At 43.1% G+C, this 20,556-nt stretch overlaps 2 protein-coding genes across 2 annotated transcripts; one reads left to right on the forward strand and one right to left on the reverse strand.

Moving 5' to 3' along the window:
- The first annotated feature begins 1,327 nt into the window (after positions 1 to 1,327).
- slc23a3 (solute carrier family 23 member 3) lies at positions 1,328 to 7,099 on the forward strand. The gene is made up of 12 exons (XM_066685935.1): positions 1,328 to 1,468; positions 1,932 to 2,068; positions 2,215 to 2,282; positions 2,553 to 2,629; positions 2,787 to 2,968; positions 3,254 to 3,353; positions 4,323 to 4,524; positions 5,030 to 5,280; positions 5,683 to 5,788; positions 5,872 to 6,039; positions 6,219 to 6,314; positions 6,507 to 7,099. The coding sequence occupies exons 1-12, from the start codon at positions 1,328 to 1,330 to the stop codon at positions 6,749 to 6,751; spliced, it is 1,773 nt and encodes a 590-aa protein (XP_066542032.1). The 3' UTR covers positions 6,752 to 7,099.
- An 825-nt stretch (positions 7,100 to 7,924) lies between these two features.
- On the reverse strand, positions 7,925 to 18,562 carry ihha (Indian hedgehog signaling molecule a). The gene is made up of 3 exons (XM_066641287.1): positions 17,797 to 18,562; positions 14,602 to 14,863; positions 7,925 to 9,919 (listed from the first exon to the last, which is right to left on the reverse strand). The coding sequence occupies exons 1-3, from the start codon at positions 18,079 to 18,081 to the stop codon at positions 9,240 to 9,242; spliced, it is 1,227 nt and encodes a 408-aa protein (XP_066497384.1). The 5' UTR covers positions 18,082 to 18,562; the 3' UTR covers positions 7,925 to 9,239.
- Positions 18,563 to 20,556: the final 1,994 nt, after the last annotated feature.

The following is a 20,556-nucleotide window of genomic DNA, read 5'->3' on the forward strand; positions in this document are numbered from 1 at the left end:
GTTATATTAGTGTGAAAGGAGTTATGACTCTTTACGAACATTGAAAAATAATCAACGTTATGTTGCCCCACAGGGCGGCACGATGGCGCAGCAGGTAGTGTTGCAGTCACACAGCTCCAGGGACCTGGAGGTTGTGGGTTCGATTCCCGCTCCGGGTGACTGTCTGTGAGGAGTTTGGTGTGTTCTCCCTGTGTCTGCGTGGGTTTCCTCCAGGTGACTGTCTGTGAGGAGTGTGGTGTGTTCTCCCTGTGTCTGCGTGGGTTTCCTCCAGGTGACTGTCTGTGAGGAGTGTGGTGTGTTCTCCCTGTGTCTGCGTGGGTTTCCTCCGGGTGACTGTCTGTGAGGAGTGTGGTGTGTTCTCCCTGTGTCTGCGTGGGTTTCCTCCGGGTGACTGTCTGTGAGGAGTGTGGTGTGTTCTCCCTGTGTCTGCGTGGGTTTCCTCCGGGTGCTCCGGTTTCCTCCCACAGTCCAAAAACACACGTTGGTAGGTGGATTGGCAACTCAAAAGTGTGTGTGAGTGTGTGTCTGTGTTGCTCTGCGAAGGACTGGCGCCCCCTCCAGGGTGTATTCCTGCCTTGCGCCCAATGATTCCTGGTAGGCTCTGGACCCACCGCGACCCTGAATTGGATAAGCGGTTATAGATAATGAATGAATGAATGTTGCCCCACACTATATTTCAGTTCTTTGTTTATGCCTCAGAAACTTCAGTGCAGTCAAGCTACAGTTTTAATGGCTCCAGCCACTGGTTTTCAGGTAAAGCACTTAACTTCGATTTCCTCAGGGTTTGCAGCAACATATAGTGGCATTACTATAGTAAATATAGACACACATTTAAATGTAATTGAGCATATGTATCCCCAAATTTACCAAGAACAAAAATTACCAAAAATGCTATAGCTCTAAATCACAGTATATCGTTAGTTATTTAAATTGTGGAGTTTTTTGTTACAACAGCATAAATATCTCCTCAAACTCCCCAAAGCCACGTGATCCTAAAAGCTACTGGCATTAAGTGATGATTCTGTTATTGTTTGTCAATGAGGAGATAATGATTAAATGAAAAAAAACCTAAGAGGCAATCACACACTGCTCACTGTTTCACAACCTGGAGTCAAAGGTCATCATATGATTTAAGAACACATGGTGTGTCTGAGAGAGAGGGACAGAGGTGGGAGGCCTCAGCTTAGTCTTGAGTCTACTCACACACTGGGGTTGGGGGTTGAGGGGGTTGGGGGGGGGGCTTGAATGAAAGGCTAAAACAGCAGTTCGTGCTCAGCATGTTACAGATCAGAAAAAGAAAGCAGGATAAACATTAGCTGAAGGAGACATGGTGGAAGTGGACAGAGGTATGCGGATGGCAAAATGTGATCAGCAGGACTCTACGGACCTAAAAGAGGAAGTAAGACTGAAGGGTCTTCGAGTGGACCGCAGTCCTCCATTTCTGCTAAACATAGCCCTGGCGCTGCAGGTGAGACGGTTCTAGACTTACTTTAATAAAGGACTAGGTTTGTAGTGACTGTGGTTTCTACACAGCAGTAAATGAGAGCTAAATTCGATTGTAGTTCATCAAACAAATGTGAAATCAATGTAATATAATTGAATTATCTGAGATGTGATTTATAAAATCACCCAAGTGTATTTGCACTAAGATAAAACCCATCCTTTTAAATGGTTGAAAAAAGGACACGTTTTATGTGACATACGGTTTCTGCAGAGTCTTGTTTATTGGAGTAGGTGTATTCCTGTGTATTTTATGAGATTTAGGTAAAACATTCTTTGCTTACACTACTAATGCCCTCTTACTGTTAGCTGTGGGATTGTGAACACTGCTTACTGTCTGGGACCAAGTGTAATCACCTATCTCTCTTTCTCTCTCTCTCTCTCTCTCTCTCTCTCTCTCTCTCTCTCTCTCTCTCGTTCCTTGTATTCAGCATGTTTTAGTGCAGGTCTCTGTGTGTACTCTGGTGGTGGGGGCGTTGGTGGAGGAGGTTGAGAGGGAGCGTATGGCCGCCTCTGTGTTCTTTTACTCGGGAATTTGCACATTTCTTCAGAGTTATTTTGGATCATGGTAGGAAGGTTTTCTCTCTCTCTTTCTCTCTCTCTCTCTCTCTCTCTCTCTCTCTCTCTTTCTCTCTCTCTCCCATTGTCACATTGCTCTCAGCCTACTTTTCACATATTCATTGATGGAACTCCACATATTTTGATCTTTTTAAGTTTGCCGCTGATCCAGGCACCATCTCTGGACTTTCTGATTCCAGCTTTAGTCCTGCTTTCACAAACAGGTCAGTCATGGTTTGTCTTGTCTCTGATAGTCACTGAGTTCAGCTACTTTACATTTGTTTTGGCTGTTTACAGACTCTCTCTGCTCTGTTTTTAAAGTATAAGCAGGTGTTTAGTATTGCTGAAGTACTATAAATTGCTGTGGTATACCCCAAAATGTATTGTGATAATATACTGGTAACATATTGGCATATAAATTACACCTATAACTGTCTGGTTGTTGCTCTGTAGAAACACTCAGCACCGAACCTTATTGTTTTCTTTTCCTGTAGAGAACACTTTAGCCTGCAGGGGGCAGTGTGAGAAATCAAAGGAGTTTGAGGCCCCAACAACACACCCAGTTAGAGAGGTACTGCACTGCTGTCCGTGGTCCTGAACTCTCAGACCACCCCCTTACTAGATCACACTCTCTCCTCCTTACTCTCTCACGCTGTCGCTCGCTCTCACAGTATCAGATGATGCAACACTAATGCTGAATTCAAATGTGTATATCTGTGGCTGTGTAGTTGCAGGGCATGGCTGTAGTAGCTGGACTGGTGCAGTTGTCAGTGGGTTGGTTTGGTGTTGGTGGAGCCTGTCTGAGCCGCTGTGGTCCACTCGTACTAACCCCTGTACTTTGCATCTTGGGTTTCTCCATCTACAGAGAGGCAGCTCTGCTGTGTTCTGACCACTGGGGCTTCGCTCTGCTGTAAGTGTCAGCATTGCTTATAAGGGACTGTTTTATGAAGCCACTTACAAATTTAAAGTTTAAAGGGCTGAGCTTCATGGGAGGTAAATTCAGCTCAGTACAAAGCTCATTTCCATTATTCTAACTATATAATCTATAGAAGTTACTGGAGAACATAGTATATTTTAAAGAGCAGAATCATACAACATCAGAACTTGGAGTCACTAGTGGCTCACATGATCACAATATCTTGCCTTCTCAAAATATTAGAGGCTGTAACTACTGCAAACTCCTTTCTGTTGTCAGGACGGTGGTTCTGCTGGTGTTTCTGTCTCAGCACCTGCGCTCCTGTTTCCTCCCAAACTGCCTGAGACTCCCACAGTACCCTGTTTTCAGCAGGCTCTCAGTGAGTACACCCCCAGTGTCACTGTCGAAGGGAAAACAAACAGTAAAAATAACAGGACAAGGCAAAAATATTCTTACATTTTAAGGCAAGTTAATTCAGAGTTTGTACCAGTTTATTTGCTCATACTGTGTAATTACTGAACAGTGGAAACAGCCTCTGATGTGTTTTAATGATGCAGAAAAATTAAAACAGAAAAAAATAGAGATACTGTGTTTTTTGTGGACATTGATGATATGCACAAGAAACATTACGACACATGTCATTCATTCATTGTCTATAATCCAAGGTTGCGGTTGGTCCAGAGTCTTCTCTGAATCACTATGCACAAGGCAAGAACACACCCTGGAGGGGGCGCCAATTTTTCACAGGGTGACACACACTCACACATTCATCCCAGAACACACCACACTCCTCACAGACAGTCACCTGGAGGAAACCCACGCAGACACAGGGAGAACACACCACACTCCTCACAGACAGTCACCCGGAGGAAACCCACGCAGACACAGGGAGAACACACCACACTCCTCACAGACAGTCACCCGGAGGAAACCCACGCAGACACAGAGAGAACACACCACACTCCTCACAGACAGTCACCCGGAGGAAACCCACGCAGACACAGAGAGAACACACCACACTCCTCACAGACAGTCACCCGGAGCAGGACTCGAACCCACAACCTTCAGGTCCCTAGAGCTGTGACTGCACCACTGTGCTGCCCAGTGACATACTATTTAATGTTTATTTATATATTTAATATATATATACATCTTTAAGAAAATCTCTGCATTTTTTTTTATTTAATGCAGTGCTATAAAATATACATTGCAATTCAGAGATATTTAAAAAGAAATGCTGTAGTCTTGAGGAATGTACCAAGACAGAGTGGTTCTGAATCCAGAATCAAGTCTGAGATAGTAATTTAATGGTCACCACTCATGTTTATGGCTCTTTGGCTGTGTGCAGGTTCTGCTGTCTGTGCTCTTTGTGTGGTTCCTGTGTACAGCTCTGCACCAGTTTGGTCTCTTCATACCTCACTCTGTTCCTGAGCTGCTTTTAGGCGAGACTCGATTCAACAGAACTATAATTCAATACTGGACTGTTACAAACTCATCCAGTCTGTCCTTTACTCACCCCACCTCATCATGGCTCCATCTGCCTCTACCTGGTGAGTTAACACTCAGAGTTAATTCTTATAAGAGTTCGCGGTAACACCTTACAGCTTAAGAGCACTGTGCTGTTCAGGAAGATGTGTGTAAAAGTGCATGCCCTGTGGAGTGATCCTTATAGAAAAGTTTCTTTCCAACATCCTGATATTCCCACTAAGAAAACTGATTGATCTCATTGATGTCAGGGATTTGGACATCATCTGAACGTGCAGCATCACATTCACACTTATGTATATTACATTTAATGATTGTAGCAAACCAAATAATTAGTCAACCCCTAGTTACAGATTGACTTGGCTAGGTATTATTTGTGTGGAATGCATGACGCATCACTATTAAGTTTTAATATAAAAAGTCCACGCTGCTTGTGTACGCTGAGGGATTGTAGCCATTTGATTTATTATTATTATTTTTGTTGCAATGCCCATATAGTGCCAGCCATATTCTTAACCTCTTCACCAGTGGTCAACTTGTGCGTTTTCTGTATCTCTGTTCCTGATACAGGTCTAGGGCTCCCCCTGCTGTCTGACAGAAGTATTGCAGCCGGAATTGCCTCAGGCTTGTCGGCTTCTATCAGTTCAGAGGCAGTGTATGTGTTTACGGCTCGGCTCCTGAAGGCCCCCCGTCCTCCATCACAGGCCTGTAACAGAGGGTTAAGTGTGGAGGGTCTGGGCAGTGTTCTGTCTGGCCTGATGGGGGCGCCAGTGGGGCTCAGCAGCAGTGTGGCTAATGCCTGTACATTGGGGATTAGTCAGGTAGGACAGCGTGTCTTCTCTTCACGTGGTTTGATCTTTCTGCTGCTGCTCTGGGCTGTGCTTGTATTCCACCTCTCTTTGGTCACTCCCTTATTTTACAGCAGTTGCCCAGTAATGAAGTTCACACAATGTGCCTTGCCTTGTTGATTACATGTGTTTGGTGCCTGAAGTTTTGCACAGAGTGGACAAGGCTATGTAGCTATGAAAAAATGTGCATATCTTTGCACAACTGCTTTAAAATGATATAATGATCACAACATTAAAGATCACACCTATTTAAGGACATAACTTTCCCAAGAACTTTTTAATTGCGTGTTTGATCAAAACACTTGTACTTTTTTTTCTTTTTTTTTTTTTGCAGTTAAAGTAATATTACCACTTCTCGTTGTGTGTTTCACTCAGTGTGGGTCTCGGGCCACTGTGCGGATAGCTGGTGGGATGTTGCTGGTTCTGGGAGTGTTTCTGCAACTGACACACCTTCTTACCTCAATCCCTCTGGCTGTACATGGTGACCTTATTTTACGTAGTCTCCCACGACTTGTAGCACCTGAAAAACTGAAAATCTTCTAAATTTCTGTATATTCTCTCCAGGTGCTGTTCTGAGCGTGTGCTACACCGTGGCTGCATCCACAGGTATAACGTACCTCCAGTACACAGATGTGGACTCAGGACGCAACATTTTCAACACAGGCTTCACTGTGTTCATGGCTCTGGTGCTGCCTCGTTGGTTCAGAGTGCATTCAGATATTATCTACACAGGTGTGATGTGAATGCCTTTAGATTTGATTAACACAGTTGTGTGTTTGCGAAGGATGCTTTGTTTTTTAATGTTTGACACAATGTTAAAATATCAGCTGTCATTTACACTGTTAAAATTTCATTAGGAATGGCCCATAATGCTTAGAATAGAAGCTACATTTGAATCTTTCTGTCATTAGGTGTACCTTGGTTGGGTGTATTCCTGAAGTCTTGTCTGATGCTACCTGTTTTATTGGTTGGCTTCCTGGCCTTTTTCTTAGACCACACAGTTTCAGGTATGAAATAGAGTAGTGTACAGTTACTGTGCATGTTGTTATGTTTCAGTACGTCTACATTTATGTTCAATATCATCCATTTTGACTTGACATTGTACATAAAAAATGTTACTATATGATTTCTTACACCCAGCTGATATGGGATTTTGCTATAAAACTCCAACACCATTAATACACTTCTTTTTGATGCAGGATCTCTTTCTGAACGTGGGTTTGAACAGGACCAGAGCACTAAGAAGATATGTTCATTGGCTGATAAGTCGGAAGAATCTTACCAAAGCAGAGAAACTTTATACGAGCCTCCATTATTTGTGAAGAAACTGCTGGATTTACCTGGACTCCGAATTATCCCTTTCTTTGCCTGCAGAAGCCCAGATGTGGAGAAAAGCGTTGGAACATCTCCAGAGATTGAGATGTCCAGTTTATTGCCTCAATAGAGGGACAGCAGATTGTAGCATGGCTGGATACAGACTCGGGAACTACGTTAACTACAAATTAATTTGCACATTGAGGTTTTGTTGTTCCTTGAGAGAGCCTTGAGTAACTTCAGCTTGAGGATTGTCAGGAAAATGATCGAGGAATACCTTGACATGCCAGAAAAAGCACTAATTTACGTTCTTTGTGACGATAGGCCAAGGGTTCCCAATCTGTTTGGGAAAATGACCCCAAGTTATGACTGTTCCATACCTTCAATGTGTTTAACTTCTATATTTATGTTTTTCCAGATTTATCTTAAAAACTGACTTAACATTACTTTACAGAGTCGTACGTGAGGTAAGGAACATCTAGAGAAATAGTTACGTAATGTTACGAACACAAAAGTGTAATATACTTCACTTGTTCAAAATGATGTAATAACTTTAACTGAAATATCTGGTATTAAACATGACATTCCTGAAAATGTAATAGATTCCGACTCATGTAATAAGTTATTATATTATCAATTTGAAATTTATTAAAGGGCGGCACGGTGGTGCAGCAGGTAGGTGTCGCAGTCACACAGCTCCAGGGACCTGGAGGTTGTGGGTTCGATTCCCGCTCCGGGTGACTGTCTGTGAGGAGTTGGTGTGTTCTCCCCGTGTCCGCGTGGGTTTCCTCCGGGTGACTGTCTGTGAGGAATTGGTGTGTTCTCCCCGTGTCCGCGTGGGTTTCCTCCGGGTGACTGTCTGTGAGGAGTTGGTGTGTTCTCCCCGTGTCCGCGTGGGTTTCCTCCGGGTGACTGTCTGTGAGGAGTTGGTGTGTTCTCCCTGTGTCCGCGTGGGTTTCCTCCGGGTGACTGTCTGTGAGGAATTGGTGTGTTCTCCCTGTGTCCGTGTGGGTTTCCTCTGGGTGCTCCGGTTTCCTCCCACAGTCCAAAAACACACTTTGCAGGTGGATTGGTGACTCAAAAGTGTCCGTAGGTGTGAGTGAATGTGTGTGTGTGTTGCCCTGTGAAGGACCTGTTAGCGTCTCCAGTGACTCCACATGGGGCAGAAAGCCTAGTTTGGAACCCCCTGTAATAAGCGCTCGTGTATGATGCATCATGGACCATAGAGGACAAGGCACTATATATTTCCGTACCTTATTTAACAAGAAAATCAACAAACCAGGGGCGCAATTTATTTCCTTATCATTTAATTCTGAAAAATAGATCTTTAAATACTTTTATGAACATAATATAATTTTGACATCTTTCTGGTAAAAATGAATAATGCCACAGAAAAGGTAAATACAACAAGTCAGATTGTATATGGAGTATTACTCCATAAAGCATACATAGGGAATACAGAGTGACATAACGATCGATAGGCTGTTGACTGACATAATGATTGTACTGAGTGAATAACATCATATATTTCAATATCCATACTCCTAAAACTAACACAGTTTGTAAAATTGTATATTTAACCCCTCGGTGTATGCTATATGTAGAAATACAGTGTACAATGTGACTATTAAATAATTGATACAGTAAAAAAGAACTTTTCCAGCGGAGAAACATGATACTGACAACGTGAATGGGTCTGAGATCGTATGAGAATATTAAGAGTAAGAACAGTATGGAGCAAATAACAAATGAAACAGTAGACTATTAGGTAAAATAACTTTCCTAACATCTGGTGTGTCGAGATATTTTTGTGAGATGCCTTTTCTAATTCCTGCAGAGTGTTGTACAACACGTAAATGTGTGCCTCGACCTTCCATCCTATTCCTCCATAAATCATTCCATGGTATTCCAGCACCTACAGTATCAAACAGGTTAAAACTGATCACTGCTTACCTGAGCTGATTTTTGTACAGTTTACATCTGCTGCATTACTCCATATGAGAATGTGTATTAGATATATATATATATATATGTGTGTGTGTGTGTGTGTGTGTGTGTGTGTGTGTGTGTGTGCGTGTGTTGGTGTCAATGTTCCAGTGTAGGCAGTACAAAAAAAAGAAACCCATTTCTTTCAAATAATGTTGTTTTGAATATTATTACATGTGGGTTTTTGAAAGTTTTTCATCTGTGTCCTTGCACACAATTGTCCAAGAGATGAAACACATACAGAGTTACTGCATCCTTCAAGTCTTTAAAGGGAGTCTTTAGGGTGGGAAATGTTTCAGTTTTTTCTTCTGTCATTTCACTACAGACGCATCCAAGATATTGGGCACACTCGTCAATTTGCACATTTTATCGATTTTCTAAGTGAAAATATGTTGAAATTTGCAGGAAAACGCCATATTCAAGAGTGTCCTCTCCTCTGTTGGGAATGTACTGAAATTTTTTCCCTTTAAAAATGTCTAAAACCTCATTTTGCATTCACCTGTATTTCTTCCCTTCAGAACCATCCATTTTTCCCTGTCTTATAGAATCATTCTCATTCTGTCCATTTCTCTCTTCTTTTCCCCTGGATGCTCCCTTGCTTTTGCGCAGATCATGCAACTTCATCATCCCGCTCATCTGTCAATGTCCATCATGCCCCAGGGGTGGAAGTGTTTAGGGTCAAGTATGATGTTCCCAACCCAGTGCAGCACTGAGGAGTACCAGTGCACTCCCTCTGTCTGGTGAGACATAGGTCCCCCCCAGCTGTGGAGCACTCTGAGTGGGCCAAAAGCCCAGTGGGCTAGTCGCCGCTGATCCGTGGCTGCATAGCAAGAGGAGACAATGTCATTCACCACTATTGTGCCGTGGCGGGTCAGTGGAGCGAACGCTCCTGTGTCCTCGATTGTCTGGACCCTGCTGACCCTGGACAGCTGCCCCTCCTTCCCCACACCGGGGGCCCAGACCACGCACTGACCCAGCTGCACCTGGCCAGCAAACACAGTCCGCACCCTGCCACTGACTGCTGGACCAGAGCAATTCCCCTCTGCCACAAACACAAGGTGGGAAGCGGTGAGGCTCAGTGTAGCCCCTGAGTCTGTCTCTATGGTGTAGAAGTGCTGATGGGCGGCAGGGCTGCGATCCAGGAAGGCGATGACCTCACTGTACAGGAGCTGACCGCTGCCGTCGCTCTGGACTGAGGCCAGAACTCGATCCCCTGGATGCAGCTCACGCATGGCTTTCCTTCTCCCGTCCTCCAGAGTGACCAGAGCACCTCCCGGAAAACAGCCACCAGTCTTTGCAGCCACAGAGTGCTCTGAGACAGAAAGAGAGAGATTTAAGTCTTTTGACGAACATAGAATAGGTTTAAACACTAGCAGTCAGCGTCATATTTTTTAAAAGTCATTGGAATGACAATTTGAATTTGAACACTTTCCAAACCACTGTCTGTGAACACAGAACTCACAAATGCAAAGACGAAATCATATATAAGAAGGATCCAGAAACACTGCCGCCTTCTCTGGGCCTGAGCTCATTTAAGATTAACTGAAGTACAATAGAAAATTGTTCTGTGACTCAAAAAATCAAATTTTTATTTATTTATTTATTTATTTATTTTTGGGAGATTATGGGTCCTGCGTCCACTTTGCCAGAGGCTTATTTATAAGCACACACTTAAATCATGATGCTATGGGGTGCATTAATGCACATGGGTGACTTGCACATCTGTGAAGGCACTGTTAATGCTAAACGATATATACATGTTTCTGAGCAACATGCTGCCATCCAGACAACGTCTTTTTCTGCGAAAACCTTGCTTGCCTGACAAGGCCAATCCACATTCTGCATTGATTACAGCAGGTGATGCAACAATATCATAAACAGCCCTGTCCCAACTCTTTTGGAAGTATTGCTGGCATGGCTAATATGTTAAAAAAAACCAATAATCTCACTAATATTTTGGCTTAATTTTCTATTAAATATTATTTTAATTTAATTATTTGCACATTATTGCATACATTTACATTTTGTACTATACTTTTATGGCACATTATTTGGCCCATTTGAATTTGTTCGTGACTAAAAACAGGCCTCACGGACTACATCGGAAAGAAGCAAGATATCAAACAATAGCAAATTTACTACTAGGTTAAGTAATGTGCATTTTCCGACAACATGCAGTAATAGTGATTTATCTTACAGTTCCTATAAATAAAATATCAATCATAATCCATGAAGAGTGTAGAGTTTTTTTTGATTCAAGAGAAATTTACATGAATCGTTGTTCACATTAGTGGTGACCGGAACTATGAAGCATTTAATGTCTGAGCCATTGCTTCATGATGCAATAGATTGTTATTAGTTTATTAGTAAAAGTCTAGTATTAGTAAAAGTCTAGGTTTACACATCAGTCATTCAATTACACAACAATTCTGACAAACTGGAGTAAATCCCTCCTCTTTATAGATAAAAAACCTGGGTCAGTGATTAAAAAATGGTGTAATTCCCCTTTGAGGAATATTCCCCTAAATAGGAATTTAATTGTAAACATGCTGTGATTTTTTTTTTAGCCTGTTTTCTTGTATGGGACTAATCTCAGTATGCTCTTGGAGTTTGTCTCTCATTCTTGACTCTGTCTCTCCCTCATTGTAAACACGTAAAGCACCAATAAAACTGAAAGTCTGCCACAGTGGCAAAACAACTTTGTTTGCAGGCAAACACTTTTAATGCCATTCTTGGAGCTAATTAGTTTTCTCTTTTCACTCCATTCCAGTCGCCACATAGAAATACAATATAAGCTAATAAATAACCATGGGTCCGAGAGCTGGGCTTCTCCTCTCCAGCAGAACGGACAGGGTTCGGCTCTGTAAGACACTTTAAGGCCTGGAATGAGAGTCTCAAGTCTCTGCATAGTCTAACACAAATATTTGGGAAAGGTGAGTACCAAGGCCAGGTGATAAGACACGGCTGAGATAAGAGATCTGAGAAAGGGAACAACGGAATTACCATCTGGAAAACAAAGGAGCGGGTTAATCATCTCAGAGCACTTTAGTAACCTGCTCTACTTCTGAACAATCAGCCTGTATCTCTCTCTCTCCCTCTCTCTCTCTCTGTTCTCTGCCCTTGCCACACCTACATTCTAATACCCAAAGGTACACACTATGAAACTCAGCTTCCGCCACGACAAAGAGACACAGACGTTCATAGGAATGCACCTCAACTGCACGCAGGAGAAGAATATTTCCTATTTCTTATCACATTGCAATTCCTTCTTATCTCTTAAGCACGACTAAGCTTCCGTTCACAAATGCCATTTCGTATAACTCCAATTTCATATTAATCAACTATCATTCATTGAAATGCTCAGCCATGCAGCAGTGCTGCTCCCTGTAAAGCAGAACACACCTATAAAGGACTTTGATAAGGCAACCGCAGACAACAGGTCTTGCCAGTGTTTGCACTGCCTATCTGAGCGATAACAAAAAGTGCTTCACAAACGTCCACACAGAAGTCCCATTCCTCACTAGGGGCCCAAACCCAACATTTTTAAGACCCAAGAGTTGCGCTAAGACAGGGCATAGGGTTAGCTTTTTGTCTGTGTGTGTGTGCGTGTGACTAGTGTGAGTTCAGAATGTACTAACGCAACATTTTTTTGCTGAATGAAATGAGCAAACCCCACATTCCTGAGTGACAAAAATACACAAAAATAAACATGATGGAAACTATGGGGAAATGGAAGGTTTCTATGGTCTCTCCTGCTTCCTGGCAAAGTATAAAATCAGCCCAATATCCCCAGCAAAACATTATGCCTGCAGCATACGACCGATTTAGATAACGGTAAATGGGCGTGCTCTAATCAGAAAAACTCTACTCTCCCTTGTCCCGATTGTCTGGACAGTAATTTACTCCCAGAGGAACCGAAGAGACGTATTAGGTTATGGTCTAATGATGTGGTCTGCTACCTGGTCATCACCTGCAGCCCTCGTCTCCCACTTATCTCACCTGAGCTAATGAGAACTGACCACAATCCCCACAGCTGGACACACCTGAAGAACCACACCTATGATCATACTGAGCCTGCCTTTCCAACACACTCAGACCTGTTTGTGTAAGATTGGCAGAATTAAAGGCCTAATTAGAGATGCAAATGAGGTAAAGTTAACTTCAACATTCAACGTCATTCACCATGAAAGGGCTAATTAAAGGGCTAACTTGTGATGAGTGCTAAGTGCAATTAGGAGTGTCTGAGGGAGGAGGTAAATCTGTCATTTGGCCTTGAAAGGTGAAAGTTTTTGTTTAACACTGTCATTTTAAACCTCTTTGCCGTCTAAATGAACTTAATACTTCAGAAAATGATAACGCATGAACTGAAGAAGGTAAGGACAACATAGCACTGTTACAATGAGCATTTTTTTAATGAGAATTACACAACAGCACTTAACTATATGTAGAAATGTACAGGATCGCAAAACCAAACAAGACCATCACAAACACATACACGCACTACTGGCACCAATATAAACAAGAATAAAATCCTTTATTGAAAGGATTAACACCCCTTAACACCCCACTGACACAAGGGGGCTGTTGAAGATGGAATGATACCACAGAATTGCTGCACACAATCTTTTTTATTTTTTTTTTTTTTTTTAGGAAATCACCACAAAGACTACATGTTGTTCATTTTGCCCTTTGATTCTGTGAATTTCTTTTTGACACGAGCAGACACATAAGGCACAATCTTCTACAGAGCTCTGACAAAAATGAGAGAAATGCTGCAGAATGTTGTCGTTTGCCCTTGTGTAAATATTAAATCACAAAGACCTACCTTCTCAAAGTTGTAAAAAATTTCACAAACAGACCTGTCACACGAGAGATAAGCAGAACAAAGTCTTGTCTTGGAGGCGCTTTTAGTGCAAAAGTCATACTCCAGCATTTTTCAGCCTAATCTCTATTTGCACGACCTGTAGTATACACTTGAAAAACTATAGAGAACTCACTGACTCAAAACCCACAGATCACACCAGTCATGCTTTAGATCATTGTGCAGTAGGTGTGTTAGAAATAAAAGGGTTATCTTCTTTCTTTCTCCATCAGAATCAGTTTTTTTGCACCCCTTCAGAATCAGTGCACTTTCTGTGTGACTGAGGGCAGCACTCTGATTCCTCACATTTCCTCTGGTTGATATCTTCAAGCACCCGGTTGAATGAACATAGCTAAGACACCGTACCCTGCTAACAGAGTTCACCTGTTAATTTGAGGGAAGCATGGAGTGAAGTGTTATTTACGTTCTGTGATTTAAGGTCTGTACATACTGGCATATCATTTTGCTAGACGTCCATTACCTTATGATGGCCATTTCCTGTTTAGGGCTCTTATTGACTGGTGTGCTGGTTGTAGTAGATAATATGATGTTTATCTGCTGCAGCAAAGCCTTTGTGTGCATCTTTAGAACAGAGGAACATGCAGCAATAATGGGTATGGTAGCAATTAAGATTATGATTTGAGGAACATGTATTTCATCAGCTATGTTGTGGTCACAGCAAAAGGCATGAGTGGTGCTTGGTTAGTTTGTGGTCTCAGGGATGTGGTTCCAGTGGAACTTGGAATCAGTGACAAATTGTGTATAGGGCAAAGCACTCAAATTTCTGTTAGCATTTTTCTGCTAGAACACCACCTAGACTTGGTTCTGCTTCTCTCTCAGTAGTGTCTGAGCTGTATGTGCTACAGTACTGGGTACAGGAAACATGTGCTTCTTTGAGAAGGTACAGAGCATGAATCAATATCAGAGCATGTTTTAACACAAGACATAAAGAAAGCTACAACATTACTATGTATTTTTCTATTTTAAGATGCACCTCACCCGAACTGGCTTGTGAATCACTCATGCACATAACTCACTTTTTAGTGCGTCGCATCAGTGACACTGTGAGACCTAGTTTATTAGTCTAATCGATAAATGATTAATGAGATAGGACTCTCAGTTTTGTTTCCTACCTGACTTCACGCTGCAGTGGACATGTGCTTTGGACTCATAGTAGACCCAGTCGAAGCCAGCCTCCACAGCCAGCCGGGCCAGCATGCCGTACTTGTTACGGTCGCGGTCAGAGGTGGTGATGTCCACTGCTCTGCCTTCATAGTGTAGAGAGTCATCAAAGTGATTGCCATCTTCATCCCAGCCCTCAGTGACCCTCAGCTTCACCCCTGGCCACATGTTCATGACAGAGATAGCCAGGGAGTTCAGCTTGTCCTTACAGCGCTGTGAAAGCAAGAATTGAGATCAGATATTGAGTCAGATACTGAAAGTGGTGTATGCCGTACACTACAGACCTGCTTTATCACCTCTGCTCCAAAAATACTGTACTAGACGTATTCATAACATAGTTTCCACACAAGAACCCAGCCAGTGGTGACGTTGTTATATATTTATAAAAGCTTATATATCTCAGAGGTATAAGTAAAGAACACTAAAACAACATGGGAGAAAAGTTGGTCATAGAAAGGAAGTGATAGAAAAGATGATTTATTATTCATCACAAAAGAGAAAAAAAACGCAGACACGCAATCAAAAGGTAATCGTTAAAGTGCAAAGGGTCACTGCCAGAGACGTCCAAAGTTCATGATCACAGTAACACATAGAATGCAGCCTTTCCCATAGGGAAGAGTGTGCAAGTTTAAAACTGGGAAAGTGTAGACGATACATATTGTATGCACATCTACGGATGGACGTCTATGGTTTAAAGTCATCTGTTCTCATAAATCACAACCTCCTTTAATTCAATCAATACAGAACTTTATTATTAACAATCCATATTAAAAATGGTGTTATTTTTATAAGATGTTGTTTATGACATTTACCATTTGTCCATTATGTCTAGATCTGTCCATGCAATGTCTATATCTACTGTGGTTTTTTTTTTTTCAGAAAAAAGCACGTCTGAGAGAGATCCACCTTCAGTTTTCACTTCTCATATCCTTTATCTTTAACCCTTAAACCACCCATATTTAAAAAAGTACATTCTCCGCTAGCCATTTACATGTTTTCCTAGAAAAACAATTTTTTTAGTAAAGCAGCCCCTGACATTCAGTGCTATTTTTTTCTGTTTAATACCAACACAAGTAAACACCAAGGATTCAGCTGTTAATTAGAAAAATGTAGATGTAATCTCTAAAAAAAAAAAAAAAAATTGAAATGTAAAGTTTAAGTACCTAGACCATTTCATAAGGGGTTAAGGGGGCATCATGTCATGTATAACGCTTGTGACTTTCCAGAAATTGTACTGTTATGTGAATATTCTATTGTTTTAAACAATACAACAATAAAAACATGAAAAATGGAGCACCTTTGTATATTTAACCATACACTCATTTAATATATTGTTGCAAATATATACCTTTTTTCTGTTATAAATTAATTTCTAAATCCCTATCAGGACTTTTTTAACTGGACGTCAGGAAACATCAGAAGTGAGCACTTGTCCACTGTGAACTCTTGGGAACTGTGGGGACCTTTCTGATTTTTAAAACAGATATCCCTTTGTACATGGGCTATTTAAGAAGCAACTGTCATACACTCTGAGGATTTCTTGAGCTGTACTGTTTCTTGTGAGGAGCTCAATCTGGAAAAACCATGACGCTCCTTGGATATGGACAGCTCACAATGAAACAGCACAAATGTAATGAAACTGTTTTTTTTTTTTCACAGCACTGCTCTGTTCACTGATATTAAACCAGAGAGGTCACTCAGTCCATTGAGGATCTACAGTAGACAGAAACATCATTTGATTGGTTCACTTAGGATCATGTAAATTATATATGGGGAGGTTAGTTAGATAACTGTTGTAACCTGACATATTTAAGGGGGCTTTCCTAAGAGTTACTCAACTTCTAAGCAGGAACTCTCCAGGATATTATTATTTATTGGTCACCATAATCCTCTTCTACCAAGTGACCCCCTTCTTCTAAAGTATTCCCTGGCCAATAATACTTGATCTCGGCTCATAATAAAACCCCCCAATGTCAGCTGAGTTCTGTTAAGTTCAATTCTCTTCAGTACAGTTCAGGGCAATACCTTGCATATTAAAATATTGTCAGTATATTAGTTAAATCATCTAATGATGCCTGATGAGATCAGAACATCAACTTCTTATCAGCAGATGTGTGCTTAAAACATTCAGATTCATTTTTGTATTGTGGAAACCAGAATGTTTAGGTGACATATTAGACTCTGCATTATATTTAATGTACCACAGCTTTATGTTTTTAAATGTATCTGAATCAGTGCCAGTATTAACCAGTTTACATCAAAAATAGAATCCCAGCATTCCCATATCAGTGCATCCCTGCTGAGAAGTGAATAAAAGAAGCAGGTGTGCAGGAGAGGCAGGGGATGTGATTTAAACCCAAGACCTCAGTACAAATCCCAGGACACCAAGACGCCCGCTACAGCTGAGAACGAAATTGAGAGCAAATGAGGTCATGGGCGATCAATAAAGACCTAAACTATGAGCAAAGTGTGAATAGAATGTGTGTAAATAGCACTAACTCTGGACTGAACACAGGTGAAACTCTGGACTGAAAGCAGCTCTAACACTGAAATGAATGCAGCTCTAACTCTGGACTGAAATCAGTTCTAACTCTGGACAATAGCAGCTCTAACTATGGACTGAAAGCAGCTCTAACTCTGGACAGAAAGCAGCTCTAACTCTGGACTGAAAGCACCTCTAATCATGGACAGAAAGCAGCTCTAATCATGGACAGAAAGCAGCTCTAACTCTGGACAGAAAGCAGCTCTAACTCTGGACAGAAAGCAGCTCTAACTCTGGACAGAAAGCAGCTCTAACTCTGGACAGAAAGCAGCTCTAACTCTGGACAGAAAGCAGCTCTAACTCTGGACAGAAAGCAGCTCTAACTCTGGACAGAAAGCAGCTCTAACTCTGGACTGAAAGCAGCTCTAACTCTGGACTGAAAGCAGCTCTAACTCTGGACTGAAAGCAGCTCTAACTCTGGACTGAAAGCAGCTCTAACTCTGGACTGAAAGCAGCTCTAACTCTGGACTGAAAGCAGCTCTAACTCTGGACTGAAAGCAGCTCTAACTCTGGACTGAAAGCAGCTCTAACCCCTGACTGAAAGCTGTTATGATGCTGTTAGGGCACACCACTGACGCCACCCTAGAGCACTCCCGCCTGTTACCTGCGTCATGAGCCTGTCTGCGCCGGTGTTCTCCTCATCCTTGAAGATGATGTCGGGGTTGTAGTTGGGCGTGAGCTCCTTGAAGCGCTCTGAGTTTCGGGTGATTTTTCCCTCGAGTCTCCCGCTGGCCCCCAGAGTCTTCTCGGCCACGTTGGGACTGAACTGTTTGAGACTGAGGGGCATCAGCTTCTTTGGGGGTCTCCGCTTACCGTATCCTCTCCCGGGGCCGCAGGCGTGGGCGCCGGGGGCGAGCAGCAGAGCGCACAGCAGCGCGACGAGCCGCATGCCGCCCGGAGCTCCACGGCGCAGCGCAGCGCCACCTCCTCCAGCTCCAAAGTTCAGTCTTAGAAGTTGGTTGTACTTTCCAGGCTTGTCTGTGTGTTCTCGCTGACTCTTTATGTTCGTGTCTACTATGGCATTACCCTACTAATGTGCGAACGACGCTGCTCTGGTTCAGAACGTGAAAGGGTTTAATAAAATGAAATGAACTTCTGCTCTTCGTCCGGCTGCTGTTCCCCCCTCCTCCATCCCTGTCCTCCTCTGTCCCTCTCTTCGCGGAGCTCCTCATTAATCCTCCTTCTCCTCCACGCTCCTCGACAGTGGCGCTGCGTAACCGTGACGCGAGGGAGGCGCGAGGGTAAACAACAACAAACAAGGCAAACAACGCGCGGTCCGGAGGCGCCGAGCGCACGGCAGACACTGAGCGCGAGCGGCAGACGGGCGCGTTTAACAGAGCGGAGGGAGGCGGTGTGGCGTGCACGTGTATGCGTGCGTGCGCGCGCGTGTGTGTGTATGCGCGCGCTAGGTCCTTTAACAGAGAAGTGACCTCCTTCACAGAGTTAACACACTCTGCTACCCTCAACATTAAAGTGACCTCCTTGTTTTAAAACTCACTGCCTATGCTCTCAGCTCCACTGATCGTACAGGTGCACTTTGTAGCTTTGCGATTACAGACTGTAGTTCATATGTTGCTCTGTATACTTTTGTTTGCCTCCTTATATTTTGTTCTTCAATGATCAGGATCCCCATAAAAAGCACTACAGAGCAAGTAAGATTTGTGTGTTGGAAGGTTCTCATTTGTCATGTGACTATGACGTGGTGGTGGTGTGTCGTGTTGGTACGAGTGGATCAGACACAGCATGGCTGCTAGAGTATTTAAACCCTGTGTACACTCACCGTCAGCTCTGTTGGACGCACTAACCTTGTTGGTCCACCTTTTCAGTCCGAGGCAGAAGCTCATTTGTTGCTGTTGGGCACTGTTCTCAATCCAGCAGTGACAAAGAAGTGTTGAACTCTAGCAGCACCGCTGTGTCTGATCCACTTGTACAAGTGCAACACACGTTAACACATATACCATTAATGTCAGTGTCACTGCTGCACTGAGAATGATGCATCACTGAAATAACACCTGCTCTGAAGGGGTGCTGACCACTGAAGGACAGGATGAAAATGGGCTAAAAAAGTATGCAGAGCAACAGGCTACAAACTTAACTGTAGAACTACACTTACTACTACTACTACTATGTGCAACTACAAGGTCAATGGAGCTGATAAATCCCACATTAAGTGTAGAAACTAGGATTTTAAAACTCATTTTAATGTTATGGCTGTTTGGTGTTTACCTTTATCTCGACTTTAGCTTTAGCTGTTGCCATGTGATATGTGTGTTTGTGTGTGTATGTGTTTCCCATGCTCACATGGGCATATCAATCACACAATGAAGTATCTCAAACAACAGACAGAGGGCCATTGGGGCCACCTCTTACAGTCTGAGACTTCAAGAGAGTTGCATTCACAATAATGACTTTTGGTAGATGCACGTATCCATAACAGAGGTCGGTCAGTTCAGCATTATTATGAATGAATGCCAGTCTAAGGAGGCCTCCAGTAACCTGGAGGCCCCAAGGGACCATGATATGTTTATGTCAGGTATTTATATTCAATATGTCATTAAGAGAAGTTTTTAAGATAATTTCTGGGTGGAGCAGCAGGTAGTGTCACAGTCACACAGCTCCAGGGACCTGGAGGTTGTGAGTTCGAGTCCCTCTCCGGGTAACTGTCTGTGAGGAGTGTGGTGTGTTCTCCCTGTGTCTGCGTGGGTTTCCTCCGGGTGACTGTCTGTGAGGAGTGTGGTGTGTTCACTCTGTGTCTGCATGGGTTTCCTCCAGGTGACTGTCTGTGAGGAGTGTGGTGTGTTCACTCAGTGTCTGCGTGGGTTTCCTCCAGGTGACTGTCTGTGAGGAGTGTGGTGTGATCTCTCTGTGTCCGGGTGACTGTCTGTGAGGTGTGTGGTGTGTTCTCTCTGTGTCCGGGTGACTGTCTGTGAGGAGTGTGGTGTGTTCTCTCTGTGTCCGGGTGACTGTCTGTGAGGAGTGTGATGTGTTCTCCCTGTGTCTGCGTGGGTTTCCTTCGGGTGACTGTCTGTGAGGAGTGTGGTGTGTTCTCCCTGTGTCTGCGTGGGTTTCCTCCAGGTGACTGTCTGTGAAGAGTGTGGTGTGTTCTCCCTGTGTCTACGAGGGTTTCCTCCGGGTGACTGTCTGTGAGGAGTGTGGTGTGTTCTCCCTGTGTCTACGAGGGTTTCCTCCGGGTGCTCCAGATTCCTCCCACAGTCCAAAAACACATGTTGGTAGGTGGATTGGAGACTCAAAAGTGTCCGTAGGTGTGAGTGTGTGCCCTGAGAAGGACTGGTACCTTGTGTCCAGTGATTATGAGTAGGCACCGGACCCACCCACGGTTACAGATAATGAATGAATAAATGAA

This window comes from Hoplias malabaricus, chromosome 12 (genome assembly GCF_029633855.1).
Source record: "Hoplias malabaricus isolate fHopMal1 chromosome 12, fHopMal1.hap1, whole genome shotgun sequence".
Lineage (NCBI taxonomy): Eukaryota > Metazoa > Chordata > Actinopteri > Characiformes > Erythrinidae > Hoplias > Hoplias malabaricus.

Excerpts from the sequence above, each read along its gene's own strand:
- slc23a3 (XM_066685935.1), top strand. The coding sequence starts at position 1,328 with ATGGTGGAAGTGGACAGAGGTATGCGGATGGCAAAATGTGATCAGCAG. Across the intron at positions 4,525-5,029 it reads GCTCCATCTGCCTCTACCTG|GTCTAGGGCTCCCCCTGCTG; the intron begins GTGAGTTAACAC and ends TTCCTGATACAG. Across the intron at positions 5,789-5,871 it reads AATCCCTCTGGCTGTACATG|GTGCTGTTCTGAGCGTGTGC; the intron begins GTGACCTTATTT and ends TATTCTCTCCAG.
- ihha (XM_066641287.1), bottom strand. The coding sequence starts at position 18,081 with ATGCGGCTCGTCGCGCTGCTGTGCGCTCTGCTGCTCGCCCCCGGCGCC. Across the intron at positions 14,864-17,796 it reads CAGACAGGCTCATGACGCAG|CGCTGTAAGGACAAGCTGAA; the intron begins GTAACAGGCGGG and ends TTGCTTTCACAG. Across the intron at positions 9,920-14,601 it reads CCACTGCAGCGTGAAGTCAG|AGCACTCTGTGGCTGCAAAG; the intron begins GTAGGAAACAAA and ends TTTCTGTCTCAG.